General features: G+C 38.5%; 1 protein-coding gene across 23 annotated transcripts in view; it reads right to left on the reverse strand.

Moving 5' to 3' along the window:
- BIRC6 (baculoviral IAP repeat containing 6) overlaps positions 1 to 15,793 on the reverse strand; it is a 258,994-nt gene that overhangs the window by 189,077 nt on the left and 54,124 nt on the right. For all 23 annotated transcript variants that reach the window (XR_002913821.2, XM_063713739.1, XM_063713738.1 and 20 more), the window contains one exon: positions 11,469 to 12,863. Coding sequence is in view for 22 of the 23 variants with exons in the window: in XM_063713739.1 (XP_063569809.1) it covers positions 11,469 to 12,863 (1,395 nt within the window). In the remaining variant the exon portion in view is untranslated. The remainder of the gene's footprint in view (positions 1 to 11,468; positions 12,864 to 15,793) is intronic.

Here is a 15,793-nt window from a genome sequence, read left to right on the forward strand (position 1 = left end):
TTATAGAATAAGAGGAAACCAGGGGTATAGAGATTAGAGGAAATAATGGTATAAACGACTCAACAAATAAAAATATTTTTTAAAAAATTAAAGGCCGGGAGCAGTGGCTCACGCCCGTAATCCCAGCACTTTGGGAGACAGAGGCGGGCAGATCACCTGAGATCAGGAGTTCGATACCAGCCTGGCCAACATGGTGAAACCCCATCTCTACTAAAAATACAAAAATTAGCCGGGTGTGGTGGCAGGCGCCTATAATCCCCTGAGCTACTCAGGAGGCTGAGGCAGGAGAATCGCTTGAACCTGGGAGGCGGAGGTTGCAGTGAGCTGAGATCGTGCCACTGCACTCCAGCCTGGGCTACAAGAGCAAGACTTTGTCTCAAAAAAAATAAAATAAAAATTAAAAGAAGCTTGGAGACCTATGGGACAGATAAAATATTAAGAACATACATGTAATGGGAATTCCATGAAGAAGAGAATTCCACCTGAAAAAATAATGGGCAAAAACTTACCAAATCCGATAGAAAACCACAAATTCACTCAAGTTCAATGACCCTCAAATAGGATAAACATAAAGAAATAGCACACATATATATAAGCTCTTGAGAGTCAAAGGCAAAGGGAACATCATGAAGACAGCGAGATAAAAATTACTCATCAGACATGAAAACAACAGCACAAATTAACAGATCACTATGAGAAACAGTGGAGACCAGAGGCAATGGAATGACATTTAAAGTACAGAAAGAAAAGAAACTGTCAACAGATTCTCTACGTAGCGTTAATCCTCAAAAATGAATGTGAAATGAAGACATTTCCAGAAAAACAAAGACTGAGAGAACTTTATGCTAGCAACCTGCCTTATGATATGTAACAAAGAAAGCCCCAAAGAAAGCTCCTTTAAGAGGAAGGAAAGCAACTTCAAGTTCACTGAAAAAATAAAGAACAGAAATGGTAAGTAGGTGAATATAATAAATAAATGTTTTTCTCATTTCTTTGCCAACTTTTAAAAAAGATAATGGTTGTATAAAATAATTGTAACATGTTTTGTTGGGTTTTGTTTGTTTTTTGTTTTAAGACGGAGTCTCGCTCTGTTGCCCAGGCTGGAGTACAATGGCGTGATCTCAGCTCACTGCAACCTCTGCCTCCCTGGTTCAAGTGATTCTCCCTGCCTCAGCCTCCTGAGTAGTTGCGATTACAGGTGCCCACCACCACACCCGGCTAATTTTTGTATTTTTAGTAGAGACAGGGTTTTGCCATGTTGGCCAGGCTGGTCTTGAACTCCTGACCTTAGGTGATCTGCCTGCCTTGGCCTCCCAAAGTGCTGGGATTACAGGCGTGAGCCACCACACCCGGCCATTCTGTTGGGTTTATAACATACTTAAATGTAATGTACGGGGTAGGGAGAGATAAGAGCAAAGTTCCTACATATTTTACTAGAATAAAGTATTATTCTGAAGTAGATTGTATTATTAATTAAACCACCAAAATATAACTCAACAAAAAGTAGTATCAGAAAAAGAAACCAGAATCAACACGGGGACCAGTGATTTCATGCCAAATGGCAGAGTAGGAAGCTCTAGGGATCAGTCCCTCCACCAAAGCAACCACTGAACTAGAAAGTGTGATTGGAATCAACTATTTCAGAACTATGGGACCTAACAGGATATCTACAACAAACAGAGGAGACTGATCCCTGGTAAGAGGGTGGCCTACCAGCTACCATCCCCTCCATCCTCAGCCCTGACACAGCTGTGGGGGAAAGTGGCACATGTGCTGGAAGCAGCTGGCTAGTGCCAGGGCGGACAGGAAGGACCTTCTCTTCCCAAAATATAGGGTTGGGCATTTTGGTTGGTCTAGCAGTTCCCTAAGGGACCAGAATAGACTCTTGCCTGGGTTTCACCCTTCTGAGACTGCAGCTGCTTCTCCAAGCAGCAGCCACCAGAAGATTTAAGGGGACAAAGCCGAAACAGGATCTACAGGAAGATTTAAAGAGATAGAACTCTTTTTTGGAAGGATAAGAGTGGGGAGAGGGTTCTATAGCCTTTGTACAAATAGTTTGAAAATGTCACAAATGGATGGCTGCAGCTGGAAACAAGCAAAATCTCCCCGAGTGAGAGAATAAGATTTCTAGAGGTACCACATTACAATACTCAGAAAGTTCTGACTACAACAAAAAATTACAAAGCACTCAAAGAAATAGCAAAGTATGGCCCATTTACAGGAGGAAAAAAAAGAATTATCAGAAAGCATACCTGAGAAAGCCCAGATATTGGAATTATTAGTCAAAAACGTTAAATGAATTCTCTTTATACAGCCAATTAGCTAAAGGGAACAATGGACAAAAACTAAAGAAAAACAGGAAAATGATGTCTGAACGTAAGATTATCAACAAAAAGATAAACTGGACTTTTTCAAAATGCCAATGTTTTGTGCATCAAAGGACACTATCAAGAAAGTAAAAAGAAAACACACAGAATGTGACAAAGTAAGTATTTGCAAATCATATCTATTAGGATATGAATCCTGAATTTCTAAAAACGTTCCTACAACTCAACCAAAAAAAAAAAAAATTCAAAAGTGGACAAGGACATGAATAGACATTTCTACGTCTATTATAGAAATACAAATCACCAATAAACACATGAAGAAATGCTCAACATCACTAATCATTAGGAAAGTGCAAACCGAAACCACAACAGATACCACTTCACAACCACTAGGTTGACTATTATCAAAAAGACCAAAAATAACAAATGTTGGCCAGGATGTAGAAAAATTGGGACCCTTCCAAACTGCTTGTGGAAATGTAAAATGGTGCAGACTCTGTGGAAAATAACTTGGTGATTCTCAAAAGGTTAAACATAGGCCAGACGTGGTGACTCACACCTGTAATCCCAGCACTTTGGGAGGGCGAGGTGGGAGGATCACCTGAGGTCAGGAGTTGGAGACCAGCATGGTCAACATGGCAAAATAGTGTCTCTACTAAAAATACAAAAAATAGCCGGGCGTGGTGGTGCGTGCCTAATCCCAGCTACTTGGGAGGCTGAGGCAGGAGACTCACTTGAGCTGGGGAGGCAAAGGTTGCAGTGAGCCGAGGTCGCGTCACTGCACTCCAGCCTGGGCAACAAGCGTGAAACTCCATCTCAAAAAAAAAAAAAAAAAAAAGTTGAACACAGAATTACCATGTGACCCAACAATTCCACTCCTAGGTATATACCCAAAACAACTGAAAACGGGGACTCAAATATTTGTACACCAATGTTTATAGGGGCATTATTCACAATAGCCAAAATGTGGAAACAACCCAAATGCTGAGTTACAATAGTCACCCCTTACAGTAGTCACAGTTCCAAGACCTCGCAGTGATGACTGAAACTGTGGATAGTATCAAACCCAATATGTATATATATTGTTTTTTCATATATATATATATTCATATATACACACACACATATGATTAATTTATAAATTAGGCACAGGAAGAGATGAACAATAACAAAATAGAACAATGATAGCAATATACTGTTCACAATTTCACAAATAGAAGATTTGTTCTTACCATAAATCTTAGAAACCTGCACATAAAATTGTTTTCTTTCCAAGTCAAAAATTTTCACCTTTTCAACATAAAGAAAAAACTTCAAAACAGCTTCACTTTGGCATATCCGATAGCTAGCATCACTATTCTTGAACTTTAGGGCCATTATTAAGTAAAATGGTTACTTGAACACAAGCACTGCGATACCAGTGACAGACAATCTGATAACCAAGACAGCTACTAAGTGACTAACAGACAGGTAGTGTATACAGCATGGAGATGCTGGACAAAATGATGATTTGTGTCCTGGGTGGGACAAGAAGAGATTTTTATTACACTACTCAGAATGGTGAGTAATTTAATAATTATCAGTTGTTGGTTTCTGAAATTTTCCATTTAATATTTCCAGACCAAAGCTGACCACAGATAACGGGCAGGGGCTGGGGGGGGTGGAGGGGCCCTACTGTAATGGAATATTATTTGGCATAAAAAGGAACAAAGATGTGATACATGGGTGAACATTAAAAACATTAAAAATATGCTGAGTGAAAGAAACTAGACACAAAAGGACAAATATATGATTCCAATTATATGAGGTATCTACAATAGGCAAAGTCATACAGAAGTAGAACTGAGGTTACCAGCGGCGGAGGGTAGAATGAATGGGAAGTTACTGCTTAATGGTTACAGAGTTTTTGTTTAGGATGATGGGAAAGTTCTGGAAATCAGTACTGGTCGTTATACAACATTGTGAATATATTATAGCCACTATATTATATGCTGTAAAATAGTTAAAATAGTAAACTTCATTACGTATATTTAACATATATTAAAAAGAAAAAAAAGATTATAACCCATGACCCAACAATTCTACTCTTAAGAATTGAGAGTCTCAGGCCGGCAACAGTGGGTCACGCCTGTAATCTCATCACTTTGGGAGGCCAAGGCAGGTGGAGCACTTAAGGTCAGGAGTTAGAGACCAGCCTGGCCAATATGAGGAAACCCCATCTGTTTTGTAAAAATACAAAAATTAGCCAGACGCCTGTAATCCTAGCTAACCTTGGGAGGCTGAGGCATGAGAATCACTTGAACCCGGGAGGTGAAGGCTGCAGTGAGCTGAGATCGGCGCCACTGCACTCCAGCCTTGGCAACAGAGCGAGACTCTGTCTCAAAAAAAAAAGAATAGAGAGCCCCTCACATATGTGCACCAAGGAACTTACACAAGATGTTTATAGCAGAAAAAACAGAAATAAACAAGATGTCCACTGACAGGAAAATGGATAAATTATTTGTGGGTTTTTTGCACACTGGAGTACTAAGTGTAAGTGAAAATTAAATGATCTACAAGGCATGCAGCAAAATGGGTAATCTTAAAACATAATAAGAGAGGAAAATCAAGTCCCCCAAAACTAGTTAGAGTTTGGTATCATTCTTATAAAGGGCAAAAACAAGCAACATCAATAAAATATGTTGAAATATTCACATCCGAAGCATAAAACCAGTTTTCTTTATAAAAGGAAAGACATAAAAATTATTGAGTAACAGTTATCTGCAGGAAAAGGGCAGAGTTTGGGAGAGGGGTGGAGGGACACATTCATAGATGCAAGATACCCATACTGCTTTAGTTCTTGGTTTGACAGTAGGTCTCTGGGTGTCCCTAACAAATTATTCTTCACTAATGTTATATAAATTTTTTTTCTTAAAAAAAAAATCAACAGAGGGATTAAAATGGTGCACTAAAAATATTTATTCAACACAAAAGAATGCAGTGAAGGAGTAACAAAGGAATGTAAAAAACATTTTAAAAAATCAAAATGGCAGACATAAATGCAACCATAGCAATAATTACCTTAAGCGTAAAGTCATTCAAATTTAAAAGGCACAGGTTATCCAACTGTATAAAAAAGCAAGACCTAATTATATGCATCTAAGAGACCCACTTCAGATTCAAAATCACAAGTTAGTTGAAAGTAAAATTGTGGAAAAGATACATAATGCAAACTGTAACCATAAGAAAACCAGAGTGATTTTATTAGCATGACACAAAATAGAGACAGAGGAATATTTCATAATGACAAAAGGACCAATACATCAGAAAGATGTAACAATTATGAAACAGTCTAACAAAAGAGCCAAAAGACAAATGAAGCAAAAACAGACTTAAAAGTGAACAATTCAACAAAAACATAGTTAGGGATTTCAATACTTGCTCTCAAAATTGATAGAAGAAGGCTCAATATAAAATCAGGAAGACTTTAACAACTCAAAAACATACACGTATACAAGTGAAATTTGTACGACACTCTACCCCATGGGTGCCCAACACAAATTCTTTTCAAGTGCACATAGAACATTCTCCAGGACAGACCAGATGCTGGGTCATGAAAAAGTCTCAATAAATTTCAAAATACTGACTTCATATAAATTATATTCTCTGACAGCAATGGAAATAAGTTAGAGATCCAGAACAGAAAGAAATCTAGAGAAACCTCAAGTATTTGGAGGCTAAACAAAACACTTTTAAATAACCTCTGGGCCAAACAAGAAATCACAAGGGAAATTAGAACATATTTTGATCCAAATGAAAAAAACGAAAAACACAATGTATCAAAATTTTGGAGGTATCACTAAGACAGTGCTTCCAAAAATATTTATGGCTTTAAATTTCCTATATTAGAAAAGATCTCAAACCAATAAGCTTCTACTTTAAGAAACTAAAGAAGGCCAGCGCGGTGGCTCATGCCCTGTTATCCCAGCACTTTGGGAGGTCGAGGCGGGCAGATCACGAGGTCAAGAGATCAGTATCATCCTGGCCAACATGGTGAAACCCTGTGGCTTCCAAAAATACACAAATTAGCTGGGCTTGGTGGCGCGGGCCTGTAGTCCCAGCTGCTCGGGAGGCTGAGGCAGGAGAATCACTTGAATCTGGGAGGCAGAGGTTGCAGTGAGCCAAGATCGCGCCACTGCACTCCAGCCTGGTGACAGAGTGAAACTCTGTGTCAAAAAAAAAAAAAAGAAAAGAAAAAAACTAGAGAAGAGCAAAATAAACCCAAATCAAGCGGAAGGAAGGAAATAATAACATTAAAATGGAAATCCAGTAAAAGGGAAAACAGAAAAATAACAAAGAAAAAAATGTCATTTAAATAAGAAGCAGGTTGTTCTGAAAAAAAAAAAATCAATAAAACAGATAAACCTCTAGACAGATGAAGCAGGAAAAAAAAAACCAAATCATCGATCAGTATCACAAATGAGAGCAGTGACATCACTAAAGAGTCTACAAATATTAAAAGGAATGTAAGGAGCCAGGCATGGTAGCTCACACCTGTAATTCCAGCACTTTAGGAGGCCAATGCAGGTGAATCACTTGAGGTCAGGAGTTCAAGACCAGCCTGGCGAACAGAGCGAAACCTCGTCTCTACTAAAAATACAAAAATTAACCAGGCATGGTGGTGTACCTGTAGTCCCAGCTACTTGGGAGGCTGAGGTGAGAGAATCACTTGAACCCAGGAGGCAGAGGTTGCAGTGAGCCAAAACTGCACCACTGCACTCCAGCCTGGGTGACAAAGCGAGACTCTGTCTCAAAAAAAATAAAAAGTAAATAAAAGGATTGTGGGTAATACTATGAAATTCTTTACGCTAAAATTTCATAAGTTAAAAACTGACAAAAAGACTATCAGAACTCACTAAAAAATAAAAAATAAAAAACCTTAGGAAGTCTCTATAAACATAATTGAATTTGTATATTCAAAATCTTCCCACTAAAAAAAATCTCTGGGCCCAAAGAGCTTCACTAGTGAATTCTACCAAATATTTAAGGAAAAACAAGACGAATTCTACACAAACTTTACCACAAAATTGGAGAGAGAATACTTCCCAACTCATTCTATCAGGCAAGCATTACACTGATATCAAAACCAGATAAAGATTACAAAAAGCAAAAACTAAAAAAGAAAGATTACAAGGAACATATAATATCCCTGATAAACAATATGCAAAAATTATGAACAAAATTTTAGCAAATTGTATCCAACAATATATAAGGTAATGCATTATGACCAAGTGGGTTTTATCCCAGGAACGCAAAGTTGATTTAATATCCAAAAGTCAATCAATATATTTCACCATACTGAACTAAAAAGAACAACCAAATGATCTCCATGGATGCAAACAAGTATTTGACAAAATGTGACATTCATTCCTATTGGAAACTCTTAGCAAAGCAGGAACAGAAGACTAAAGGAATGTTTTACACAAGAAACAAGTACCAAAACAAGGATGTGACCATACAGTCTGATAATCCCAGATAGTGAGATTATTAAAGACTTTCAAAGCAATTATGGCTCAACTTATTATTCTCCTTCTGAATATCAGTACAGGTATATAGGCTTTATGTTGTTGGGGTCATATTTATATTCAGTATTGTTATATTTCATGGTATGTTCCCTATTAATTGTGGCCTTTTAAAAAACTTTAATTTTTAAGCATTAATATTTTGTCAGGTATCATAACTGCACCCTATCCTTATACTCCACTGATACATCTTAGTCTTACTTTCTCATTTGTCTTTCCTATTGATTTTAAATGTATTTGCACCAAGCAGAATACCAATTTATCTTTCACTTTAAACTCTAAATTTTTGAAATTCACACTTTTTTATTTTATGCCTTTTACAAAATTTTATATGTAGTGTGTATATATTCTATTCCTGAATTATCAAAGATAGCTTAACAAATCTACATTTAGTATATTATTAATCCTATATAAAATTAACTTAAAACATATATTAACTATAGATTTATTTTTATGAAAAGACTTGATTCTCCATAAGAAAAAGAGTTTTATGTTATTTGAATATACTCAGAAGACAGGGTCACATCCATTTGATTCAGTCTGAGATGCTTTTTAAAAATCATACATGTACATACATTTTAAGACATCAACGTTTCTTTCCCCTTTGTTATTATCTTTTCAAATGCACCTTCATCAGTCAATCCCTGAAGAATTAGGAGATCATTTTGAAAGCAACTAACTTCTCAGGTTTTTCTTATCTTTCATCATCTGGATAAATTCCCTATCACATGAGATCATGTTCTAGGAATTCCGGACTGTACAAACTCCAAGAAAACCACCATCTATTTTAAATACTTTTTTGTTTGTTTGTTTTGTTTCAGATGGAGTCTTGCTCAGTCGCCTAGGCTGGAGTGAAGTGACGTGATCTCAGCCCACTGCAACCTTCTCCTCCTGGGTTCAAGTGATTCTCCTGTCTCAGCCTTCCAAGTAGCTGGGATTACAGGTACGCACCACCACACCTGGCCAATACTTTTATTTAAATGCTAAAAAACTTAATAACTTAAATATTTAAGGTGTAAATACTATTTCTCTTCTGAGTTACCTAAAGCATAGCACATCCAATAATTGAAAGCATTAAAAACCCTTATTGCATTTCTGGAAAATAGTAGTTTCTTATAAAGATGTGCACCGGGGTGCCATGTCACCTAAGTTCCAAGTCCAGCTCCATTTTGGATGACCTACAGCAAGTTAAATAATTGTCAATTTTTAAATCTTTCAGATTAAAAGAATGCAAAGAATTCAGTGTAAGATTCTTCATCTTTTGTTGTATTATGGCAGTATAATGCCATTTAAAGTGCTCTGATGAAAGACTCCCAGGTTTGAATGCTGGCTCTGACATTTATTAGCTCTATTACTTAATAAGTTACTTAACCTTTCTTTCCTTCAGTATCTTTATCTACAAAATGGAGACAATAATAGTATATTAAAGTTGGTGTGATGACTAAATGAACACAGGTAAAGTTCTTACAACAATGAACTGGCACATATACGATCAATAAATTCAAATTATCTCTGATACCACACAGAATTTTAAGGGTTATTCTGAAATTCTCAACTGTAATTCCAAGTTTTATTAGTCTAAAGTTATCAGACTACACTGCTCATTTTCTAAATTAATCTAGTTGGATTTTTATGATATTCAAAGATTTTTTTCCATTATACTTTCACTAGAAATTACAGAAATTTCACTGGGTGCAGTGGATCATGCCTATAATCCCATCACTTTGGGAGGCCAAGGCAGACGGATCGCTCAAGGTCAGCAGTTCGAGACCAGACTAGCCAACACAGTGAAACCTCATCACTACTAAAAATACAAAAATTAGCCAAGTGTGGTGACGCGCACCTGTGGTCCCAGCTACTCTGGAGGCTAAGGCCGGAGAATCACTTGAACCTGGGAGGCAGAAGCTGCAGTGAGCCAAAGATTGCATAACTGCACCCCAGCCTGTTGACAGGGTGAGACTCTGTCTCAAAAACAAAAAATAAAAATAAAAAAATAATTTCACTACATATAGTTCAAAGAAGGCAATCTAACCACTACATTCACCATTATGTTCCTTGGCTAAACTCTTGAAATCTATTTAAAGAGAGGAAAAACAGTCTAATTACTATCAGAACCACAGATGAGATGCATGCATAACTGCTCAGATCCTAATTCCTCTGCCATACCTTAGTTATAGTCACTTAGGCTTCAACTATCTCCTAGTCCTAAATTTCTGCTAGACAATCAATAGAACTATTCATTTTGCCTGATATTGTCAGTAATCCTTTTCAAAAACTGCTTTATCTCCCTAACTTAAAATGTATATAAAGAAAAAAATAGGCCAGGCACAATGCCACACGCCTGTAATCCCAGCACTTTGGGAGGCCGAGGCAGGCAGATCACTCGAACTCAGGAGTTTGAGACCAGCCTGAGAAACATGGCGAAATCCCATTTCTACAAAAAAATACAAAAATTAGCTGAACATGGTAGTGCATAGTCCCAGCTATGCACTGTAGTCCCAGCTATTCAGGAGGCCAAGGCGAGAGGACCGCTTGTGCCCAGGAGGTTGAGGCTGCAGTGAGCTGAGATCATGCCACTGCACTCCAGCCTGGGCAACACAGTGAGACCCTGAGAAAGAAAAGAAAAGGCCTGGCATGGTGGCTCATGCCTGTAATCCAGCACTTTGGGAGGCTGAGGTGGGTGGATCACCTGAGGTCAGGAGTTCAAGACCAGCCTGGCTAACATGGTGAAACCCTGTCTCTACTAAACATACAAAAAATTAGCCGGGCATGGTGCCACGCGCCTGTAATCCCAGCTACTCGGGAGGCTGAGGCAGGAGAATTGCTTGAACCTGGGAGGCGGATGTTGCAGTGAGCTGAGATTGGGCCATTGCACTTCAGCTTGGGCAACAAGAATGAAACTTCCTCTCAAAAAAAAAAGGAAAAGAAAGGAGGGGAGGGGGAAAGAAAGGGGGAAAGGGGAAAGGAAAAGGAAAAGAAAGGAGAAAAAAAGAAAAAATAATTGCACTCTATCTTAATCTACATAGTGCTTCAAAATTGCAAAACGAATTCACTACTAGCCAAAGATCAGGAGTAAATCAGACAAAAAAGTGTATTTAGCAAAACTAAAAATTGTTTGCTAAGTATTTTTATTTCAGAAGGAAATAAAGACCAATAACTGTGCCAGAAACTTTACATACATTATTTCATTCTAATAAGCCTAGGAAATAGACTTTCTTATCCTAGTTTATAAATAAATAAAAACTGGTTTAATGAATTTAACGTAACTTGCCCAAGGTCATAAATTTGAGCAGATGCAGAGTCAGGGACTCACTGAAATAAAAACACATGATTTTCTTGAGGTTAAACCAGAAGATACTTGCTTAAGTGACTTACTAACTTATTTACAGTTAGAATCCTTACCTAGGGCAGTAGAAAAAAGTTTTAAGAACAGCTTAAAAAGAAGGATTTACCACTTCATTACAAAAAAATTAATTCCTCTCCATCTATTTGAACCTAAAATTCATACTAGGTATGCACATAAACAAATGCCATATATACATGGATTTTATAAGATTTATAGCATAATCAAACAACTTACCTTTGGTGCACGCACACAGCCTGTCTGTGCCAGAACAGTAAATCACAGAAACAAATGTGTCCTGTTCCTCAGTGCCCTCCTTTTTGGGAGGCTCCACTTTGGCCAAAATTTCAAAGTTTGAAAGATCTAGTATTTTTACATATCCTCCCTGAGTGGTTATTACCAGGTGTCCAAGAGTAGAAATGTCAGACGTTTTTTCTCTCTCAAAACCATTCTTTGAGGTTAACTGCATGTCCTCAATAGGTTCCTCACAGTCATCCTCTCGATTATCCAATATATCTGGTGGAAGCAAAATGAGCGAGGTAATTGTGTCCTGGGGATCTTTGATATGTTGTATTTTTACTGGCTCCTCTTCTAAAGTCACTATCCGAGTGGCATAATTCATTTTATAAAGCACTAAATATCCACCACTAACATTCCTCTGCTCAGGCTGAATTATCAAAGGAGTCTGTACATCTGCTGGTGATTCATGTTGGATTACACTAATATTTGCACCATTCACTACAGCAAGATTTGATTCCAGCTCACCTTTCCGTCTATTACATAGTGCAGAGTTTAATTTATTTAAATTATTCAAGGCCTCTACTTGATTTATTGCACTCAAGGATTCAACAGGGCATGTCCGCAGTCCTACCAACAAATGAATTCCGTCAGCACAAGGAGTTATTGAGTCTATACAAAGATTCTCCTCCTCTGCAAACTTTGGCAGCCTCAAGCACTGAACCAAAGTCCCAGGCTTGGGAAACACAGAGTTCCACTTCTCAGAATCCGGAGAGGTAAGGTTGGCTGCTGCATCTGCAAATTGCTGAATGTAAGTCACAGGAGGATCCTGCAATAACAACTGCTCCTGACTATCCAGCTCCATTTCAATAATCTGTGGAACAGTAAAACCATCATCATGCAAACTTTTACTCATAATATTGTTCATCTGTGAAAAGATCTTTCCTGCTTTCTCATCAGATTCCTTGATGCTATAAAGAAGCAAAACCGGTAAAGTCCTCCTTACCAGAGGAGAATTTAGTTCTGAATTAGTGCAGGATTCATTGTCAGTTGACCCTTGTTCTGATATACTTTCACCCTGAGTTCTGCTTAAACCATCCAGTGACCTGTGAGAATTACTACTAATGGGTGAGGTAGCAGGAGATTTATATGTTAATAAACCTCCAGCTAATAAACACGGAAAAGGAATGTTGTGTTGTTCCTGGTGCTTTTCCTTTGTCTTTTCACTCTTAGAGTTTGTTAAACAAGGATTTGCCCCAAGTTCTTCAAGATCCTTAACAGTATCTTCAAGCACATTTGCAACAATCTCCCACTGAAGTTTTTCTGGCTGTTGGAGAATGCTGAGTGCTGTTATATCAAGGCTTACTTCCATGGCTTCCTTCTGTGATGTATGCCCTTTAAAAAGGAACAATATTCATTAGATACATTTCTAGTCATCCAGTCAGTACATTATGAATATACAAGTAAAAGTATTTATTTATTTATTTATTTTTGAGACAAATTCTTGCTCTGTCACCCAGGCTAGAGTGCAGTGGTGCAATTTCGGCTCACCACAACCTCTGCATCCCAAGTTCAAGCGATTCTAGTGCCTCAGCCTCCCAAGTAGCTGGGAATACAGGTGCACGCCACCACGCCCAGCTAATTTTTCTATTTTTAGTAGAGCCTGGGTTTCACCATGTTGTCCAGGATGGTCTCAAACTCCTGACCTCAGGTGATCCGCCCACCTCAGCCTCCCAAAGTGCTGGGATTACAGGCGTTAGCCACCACGCCTGGCCTAAAAAAATTTACAGTGCAGTCAGCCCTCCATATTCACAGGTTCTACATCCACGGATTCAACTAACTACAGATGGAAAACATTTTTTATTTACTTATTTATTTTTTGGAGATGGAGTTTTGCTCTTGTTGCCTAGGCTGGAGTGCAATGGTGTGATCTCGGCTCACCAAAACCTCCGCCTCCCAGGTTCAAGCAATTCTCCTGCCTCAGCCACAAGAATAGCTGTGCCATACCCAGCTAATTTTCTATTTTTAGTAGAGACACGGTTTCTCCATGTTGGTCAGGCTGGTCTCAAACTCCCGACCTCAGGTGATCCGCCCGCCTCGGCCTCCCAAAGTGCTGGGATTACAGGCATGAGCCACCGCGCCTGGCCGGAAAACTTTTTTTTTTTTTAAATGGATAGTTGCATCTCTACTAAACATGTACAACATGTACAAACTTTTTTGTCAATAAACAATAGAGCATAAAAACTTTTTACTCAATATTTACATTGCATTAGATATTATAAGTAATCTAGAGATCATTTAAAGTAACAGGAAAATGTAGATGTGCATAGGTTATAAGCAAAACTATACGATTTTATACAAGGGACTTGAGCACATCTGGATTTTGATTATCTAGAGAGGGTCCTGGAACCAATCCCCCATAGATACCAGGTTGTTTTGTTTCTTTTTTTTTTTTTTTTTAAACATAATCAAATCTAAGATGAGCTTACTCAGAAAAACCGTAAAGGTATTATTTTCAACTTAGGCCAGGCACGGTGGCTCACATCTGTCATTCTAGCACTTTGGGAGGTTGAGGTAGGCAGATTACCTGAGCTCAGGAGTTCGAGACCAGCCTGGGTAACACGGCAAAACCCCGTCTCTACCAAAAATACAAAAAATTAGAGGCTGGGCGCGATGGCTCGTGCCTGTAATCCCAGCACTTTGGGAGGCTGAGGTGGGCAGATCACTTGAGGTCAGGAGTTTGAGACCAGCCTGACCAACACGGAGAAACCCCATTTCTACTAAAAATGCAAAATTAGCTGGGTGTGGTGGTGCATGCCTGTAATCCTAGCTACTCAGGAGGCTGGAGCTGGAAAATCGCTTGAAGCCAGAAGGCGGAGGTTGTGGTGAGCCAAGACCGCACCATTGCACCACAGCCTGGGCAACAAGAGTGAGACTATGTCTCCAGAAAAAAAAAAAAAAAAAAAAAAAATTAGCCGGGCATGATAGCACATGCCTATAGTCCCAGCTACTCAGGAGGCTGAGGCACGAGAATCACTTGAACCTGGGAGACAGAACTTGCAGTGAGCTTAGATCACGCAACTGTACTCTCTAGTCTGGGCAACAAGAGTGAGACTGTCTCCAAAAAAAAAAAAAAAAAGTCTTTTCAATTCAAAATATATTCTCTTGGCAATTTGTGAGCAAAACCTTTTTTCAAAAAAGTAACGTGATTAAAGAGTTAAAAAATATTATTTATACATAACTTTAAATTAATATCAAAGTAATAGAATTTCTGCACTTCAATTCTAAACCAAAGACAGAATACTACTTATGCATCTGTCATTTATGCACTATGCAAAATATCCATTAAAAAATTATTGTAATCTCAGTTTCCTTTCTTTCACCACTCTGAAGGAGTTATAAGCACCATTTCCCCTCTCTCACCCCATCCTCTGCTGATTATCAGTGGAATGTCAGAGAATACAATTCTAACCTCAGTTTAGAAAAAAAATAAATAACTAGGAAGAAAAAGTTCCAAAACTGTATCATCTTTATGTGAAACATTCAGTGTCTTCTGTATTATCTGCTAATTTTTAGTTCATTTAAAGTCACACAACTACATTATATCATCTTATTCGCCTTTTTTTTTTTTTTTTTTTTTTTTGAGACGAAGTCTCACTATTGTCACCCAGGCTGGAGTGCAATGGCATAATCTCAGCTCATTGCAACCTCCGCCACCCAGGTTCTCCTGCCTCAGCCTCCTGAGTAGCTGGGATTACAGGCACCTGCCACCACACCTGGCTAATTTTTGTATTTTTAGTAGAGATGGGTTTTCACCATGTTGGTACGGCTAGTGTCGAACTCCTGACCTCGTGATCTGCCCACCTCGGCCTCCCAAAGTGCTTGGATTACAGACGTGAGTCACCATGCCCTGCCGACCTTTTTTCTATTGTGCCTTCTTTAAACTATTCCCTTAAAAGTAGTACAGTCTCAGAACTCAGTTTCTATAATGAAACACAGGACTGAGTTTCTCAGTCTCAACCTTTAAACCTGTGATATTAATCACAAAGCCAGGCGTTGTGGTGCATGCCTGTAATCCCAGCTATTTGGGAGGCTGAGGTGGAAGGATCCTTTTAGATGAGGAGTTCCGTTCAAGACCAGCCTCGGCAACATAGTAAAACCCCGTTTCCAGAAAACAGAAAAAAAGGAAAGAAAATCTTACAATAGATGTCAGTCAACTCCCAAATCAAGTATAATCTCTTGACGCTAAACTGAAAATTCTTTCCACTGATCTGTCTCTATCTCAATGGCACAAACTTCTTTCAGTCAGGCAGCAACATCATTAG

Source organism: Pongo abelii, chromosome 12, assembly GCF_028885655.2.
Source record: "Pongo abelii isolate AG06213 chromosome 12, NHGRI_mPonAbe1-v2.0_pri, whole genome shotgun sequence".
In the NCBI taxonomy this organism is placed as follows: domain Eukaryota; kingdom Metazoa; phylum Chordata; class Mammalia; order Primates; family Hominidae; genus Pongo; species Pongo abelii.